The sequence below is a fragment of the Limulus polyphemus genome, unplaced genomic scaffold (assembly GCF_000517525.1).
Source record: "Limulus polyphemus unplaced genomic scaffold, Limulus_polyphemus-2.1.2 Scaffold253, whole genome shotgun sequence".
In the NCBI taxonomy this organism is placed as follows: domain Eukaryota; kingdom Metazoa; phylum Arthropoda; class Merostomata; order Xiphosura; family Limulidae; genus Limulus; species Limulus polyphemus.
The window spans coordinates 118,375-124,374 of record NW_013665863.1 but is presented as its reverse complement, the minus strand read 5'-3'; the positions used below and the strand labels follow the sequence as shown (position 1 = coordinate 124,374).

The 6,000-nt window shown below is 30.9% G+C and overlaps 1 protein-coding gene across 1 annotated transcript in view; it reads left to right on the top strand.

Annotated features, from left to right (window-relative positions):
• LOC106478815 (WD repeat domain phosphoinositide-interacting protein 3-like) overlaps nucleotides 1-4,771 on the top strand; it is a 9,539-nt gene extending 4,768 nt beyond the window's left edge. The window contains exons 2-4 of the mRNA XM_022382504.1: nucleotides 1,600-1,717; nucleotides 3,459-3,580; nucleotides 4,377-4,771. Of these exons, the coding sequence (XP_022238212.1) occupies nucleotides 1,600-1,717; nucleotides 3,459-3,580; nucleotides 4,377-4,492 (356 nt within the window). The 3' untranslated portion in view covers nucleotides 4,493-4,771. The remainder of the gene's footprint in view (nucleotides 1-1,599; nucleotides 1,718-3,458; nucleotides 3,581-4,376) is intronic.
• The last annotated feature ends 1,229 nt before the right edge of the window (nucleotides 4,772-6,000 follow it).

The window sequence follows — 6,000 nt, the reverse complement described above, 5'->3', positions numbered from 1 at the left end:
TAAACAGCCATCTAGTAATAGATGCCCCATCCCCATCTGAGACACTAGATGTTATCTTCATATATGGCCATCAAGTAAATAGATACCATCACCATCTGGAACACTAAATGTTATCTTCATATCTAAACATCAGGTAAGTATATCCTCCTCCCCATCTGAGACACTAGATATTACCTTCCCACCAAACATCAAGTAAGTAGTCCCCCTTCCCCTGTTTGGAACAGTACATGTTACCTTCTAAATGAAACATCAGGTAAGTTATCCTCCTTCCCTATCTAGATCACTGGATGTCACCTTCCCAACCAAACATCAGGTAAGTAGACCCCCTCATCTGTCTAGAACACTACATGCTAGTTTCCCAACCAAATATCATGTAAGTAGTTCCCTCATCTGGGACACTTCAGGTTACCCTTCCCAACTAAATATCAAGCACTTATCTCCAAAATCAGGAATGCTTAATTTACATTGCTAATTACACATCAAGAAAAATTCCTAAACTTAAAAGAAAAAAACAAAACGTCAACAAAATTCGAGAAGCAAAGTTGTAATAGTTAAACGTGAACGTAAAAGTTTTCAACACGTTGAGTTTAAATTAACAGAACGTATAATTACTACTTTATAGAACTAGCAAAAAAATGTATTTATCTCAATGACATTTGTCACTGTTCTGTTAAAGACTTTAAATTCAAAACTTACTTTTCACCAGCATGTGAAGTACTAGTTACAACACTCAAAATTTTGAGTTCAATCATATAAGTTTGAAAGCCTTTAATGCTTGTGTAGGTATGCTACAGAAGCTGAATAACACTGCTTAACATAAAGAACACCAAGGGCTGATGCAGTAGTTGTTAATGAGACCATGCATGTGACATATAACTTTGATCAGCACATGTTCACAGCTGTACAGTCTAATCTTGCATGCATAGTGCATATCAGAAAAGCTAAATTCCACTTCCACTCTCTTCATCCCACTACTTCAATCTCATTCGATTGTCAACTTTTCAGACGTTTTCCAAATGCACAATGTTATTCTTAAATCACTACAAGACAAAGCACTCAGTTTTGTAAGGGAATGTAATAAAAATAGAACTAAACCTTAGTTATAATCACATATTTATCATAAACTCAAACCATGTAGTGTTTTAACAATATTTACATAATTAATGAATTAGCTGAACTGATTCCAAGCTATCATGTTGAACTTAACCTAAATCATATTGCATTTCAAAATGAAATCCAAACCTACTAACTAGTCACTGATTATAAAATACTAACAAAAGTGTCTTTTCTTTGGTATATTGTGAGCTAGAAAACGAAACCCAAACCCACTAACTAGTCATCAATTATAAAATACTAACAAAAGTGTCTTTCCATTGGTATATTTTTCTGCTTAAAACTAAAATGTAATAGTGACAGTAACATAGAAACACTACTGGGAGGGAACAGTTGAAAGTTGTTGTTGAAATGGACAACCTACTTAGTGAACTGGTGATTTATGTGATGTTTCTATCCACTTCTGTGTATTCTTATAAAAATGTTTGATCTAATTGTCAATTCACTAGGCAGGTTGCTCACTTCATCAACAACTTCCAAAATGAGATGATTTTTTTTATAGTATCAACTTTAACCATGACTCGTCCTTACTGTGTGTGTCCAGTGATCATGGAACAGTTCACATATTTGCAGTAGAAGACTCTAAGAAGAACAAACAGTCCAGGTAGGAACACTTGTGACCAGTAGTGTTGTAATTTATATCAATTCTTTGTCAGTGAGGTATTTCTGTACCAAATATGATTGAAAAGGGCTCAAGTATTTTTGTAAAAGTTTTTAATTTGATTCAGTTTTCCGTAAAACAGTGTAATTAATACTTATAAAAACAACGGTGAATGATTCTCAAATCGTAAATTTTACTTATAAGCAAATCAAATTAAAAAAAGGGATCTTTTTTTTTAAAGCTACCCTAAACATTAAGAAGCACGTTACAACGTTTAAAATAAAAAATAATTGTGACTCTTGCACATCAAGCTGTTTTAGAGAATTTGCCATTGCAAAATAAACAGACTAAACTTTATGAATGTTAAACAAGTGAATATTTTATGGGATTTGAAAAATTATGCATATTGTAGCATATCATAGATTTAGCATTGAAACACTAACAATATCAAATGCTAAGAAGTTCTCTTTTTTCCTAACTGTTAGATGATGCCAGTATAATATTATAAAACTATAATTAGTAAAATATTTAAGTAATCTTGTTTTTATATTTAAGTTTTGTTTTGTATTATAAATTCAGTTAATATTTTAAACTTGAAGCATATGAGGTTTCAGCATGCTTTTCGTGTCAAAGGTTTTGCAAAAGATAAAATAAAAAATGTATCTTTCACTCACTCCTGTTATATTATTTTTTGTTTTATGTAGTAGTTCTTTATTTTTTGGACTGTGTTCTAATACTGATCTGATAATTAATAAAGCTTTTTGCTAAATATTCCTAATTTAGTTAGTGTTTTACAAGTTACTAATATTCTAACCGTGTCTCAGTCATTCAGTATTTCATCAAGATGTCAGATAGGTTAGCATGCAAATTTATTAGAACACCTTAACAAATATCATTTTATGAGCTTTACATATAAATGTAATTATTGATTTATTTTAGCAATTAATTTGTAGTTATTGAGAATTAATCCTACAGGAAACAATTACAAAATTAGTACATAAATAATGTCTAAGTTGATTGAATACTAATGTTTAATGTGACCACCTTTGGCATCAATAACAGCTTGGAATCTTTGTGGCTTTGTATTTTCTCAAAATCTCTGGTGTAATTTAATTTTTTTTGAAGATGTGTTGAGAGGCTTTCTTTAGCACAGTTGATACTTTTCACAAGCATGGAGTCCAGCAGATCTTAGATTTTTTCTTTGTAGGACTGTGTTTCCTTGTATCTGTCCAATGTTTACTTCACAGTACTTTGTGAATGGCACTGTATTAGTTGTACTGGATATTTTTTTTTTGAATCAGAATCATCCTTTATATACATACCTGCATGAAAAACTCAGAATATGAAAATCTCAAATGTTTGTTAGTGCTGAATGGTACAGATACTTAAGGCAATCATGTGTGACAGTGTTGTATTGCTTAGATATCTTGAACAAATTTTGAAAATCTACTGTACTTAATCATTTGTAGCTATGTATTGCTTTTCTTTTTAAGTTTTAAAGTCATTTAAATGTGTAGCATATTAAACTCGTGGATATAGTGAAAAAAATCAATAATTTGATTTTAAATTACAAAGGTTTTATTTCATAGGCACAACAATTAAAACTGCAAGAGAAAATGAGGTGTTCTAATAAACTTGCACACTACTCTGCATCTTAATTTTAAATGCATTCCATGTTTTTCAGATTAGCATCAGGTAGGTTCATAACTACATCTTAACTTTAAGTGAATTCTGTATTTCTCAGCCTAGCATCAGCAACTTTTCTTCCCAAATACTTTGCATCGAAGTGGAGTTTTTCCCGTTTCCAAGTTCCCGATGGTGCACACTGCATCTGTGCCTTTGGTGCTGATCCTAATTCTGTGATAGGTTGGTTTTGTTTGTGTGTGTGAACTTAGAAATTTTAATAAAACAAAATTCAAATATTCTTTTGTATCAACTTATAACTTTAAACCAATGCATTTTCATGATTTCCAGTTAACAAATGTACTAATTTTTAGGACTAACAGAACAACTAGTGCTGTATATTATTCACCTACTCACAGGTGGTTTTCAGTGTACATTTAATTATCAGTTTCATCAACAACTTACAGCACAAAATAATGATATTCAAAATAATAAAACAAGCATGCATAAAGATATTTAAAAAAAAAAACGACAAAATAATTATGCTTTGAGTAGTTTTAAAAAAAAAAAATTATGTATCTAAACAAAATGTTGATTGGTTACCGACAGAATATATTAATGTTTCAATAAGGTGAAAGTTTTTCAGGAAATGTTGAAACTTCTAGGCCTTGAAGTGACACTTGAAAGTTCAACCACTGTATTTAATATCTGTATGATATGTTTAAGTATTTATTATTATATACCCAGAGAAGAAATAATGGTCATTCTTTGAAATTTTGGGTTCTTTGGAAGCATGTCTGATTTGCATCTCGTAAAACAAAGTGTTGACCAGATTAAAAAAAAAAGTGCTGAATAGTTAAATAGATAGGCCAGTTAAACCATGTTTACATCTTTGTACTTTTTTCCTAATTCGAAAATAGTTACTCTTTTTTTTTGTTTACCTTTGTTGATGTAGTGCACATATTTATCTTTTTTTGATATTATTTAGCGCATAATTGTCAACAAACCATAATAACATCTATGCTTGATCTTTCTGTAGTTATCTGTGCAGATGGTAGCTACTACAAGTTTGTTTTCAACTCCAAGGGGGAGTGCAGCCGAGACGTTTACACCCAATTTCTGGAGATGACAGATGATAGAGATGAGAAGTCATAATAAATCAAACAGGTTAAAACAAAACAGCAAAATGACAGAGCCAATCATGGTGGAGAACCTTTCTTCTGTCATTTCTTGGTGGTCAGAAATGAAAAGTAAAATATGAAACTGATAATTTCTTTCTGAATATCTTCAGCTGTAATTCAACATTTTGTAAGAACTCAGTAAGTTGATGATATGGTTCCAGTACCTTTATTCAGAAAGGTTGTACAGTACTTGAGTTTTTGTTTCTAAGTATTTGAAGACTAAAGACATTGTCAGCAATTATTATTTGACAAAGATTTGTTGCAGTTGGTTATTTACTTATAATCATGTTCTGATATGAAAATGAACAAAGCTTTTTTCATAAATGTATTGTTTATTAAGATGCATAATATAAAGTTGTTAGTTTTATACATTTATCACAAATATCACATATTTGAAAAGTGTCAGTATTATGTAATAACAATACAGTTTCTTAGCAGTAAATAGAAAGTTTATAATTTGATGATAACGACTCTCATTTTAAGCTTTAATTGCAAAATATAATGACTTGTGTTTAGGCTTAGTTGAAGTAGTTTGATGTATAAAGACTCTTGAAGTTTTGAAAGATGCATTAAGGACCATGAAACTACAGCAAAGGAAGCAAAGTTCTCTGTGTTCCATGTGGAACATCAGTAAACAACCAACACTTTAAGACAGTGAAATGTAGTTTGATTGAGAAAACACACTCCTATATATATTAAGCTACTTTGACCATGTAAGTTAAAGAAATGGATCACTTCTCCATATAATAAAACATCAGGTTCAGTTTCCAGACATTTATAGAATCATGTGCATATATATATCTTCCATGACTTTTTTTGCTGTCGATATTGTTCTTGAGTAGCAACAGAAATGACAGAACGATACAGGTTTGCTGTGGTGTTTGTTCGAGTAGTCCATTCCAAATATGGCCATAATCATAACTTAGCCTTTTTTTTTTGGTTTGGTTTCTGACAATTTAGCTAACACGACATTGAAATAGGAGAACCAGAAATTGATTCTACTGAATATTAACTAGCTTCCATATTGAAAAGTTTTGTTTTAAGTATGCAGGAAGGTCATCTTCAATGTTGGGCAAATGCATGTTTTCCTTTTTGTGTGTAGAATCATTGAAGAAAATTTCTGAGTGCTAGAACTAGCTTTTCTGAAATATATTTTGGCTGCTCTTTGATGCTAGCAAAGGATTACAAACAGTACTAACTGTAGTTAGCATAGCTTGGTGGATAACTGACTTACACCAGTCATTAATTATCCTTACCTTACATCATTAAAATGCTTTGATCAAAACGAATGCATGGAAGAAATTATATTTTCCATAATATAAATATCTGTTTAAGTAACTCTTCTATCATGGGCTGGTTCTTTATGGAAAGTTAAACCATGTAGGCGAGGAAAATAACAAAAATTAAACAATAGGTTGAACAATTGGCAAGTTTTTTTTCTATATTATTTTTATTAAAAGAAGGATGACATTTCCAGCTAGT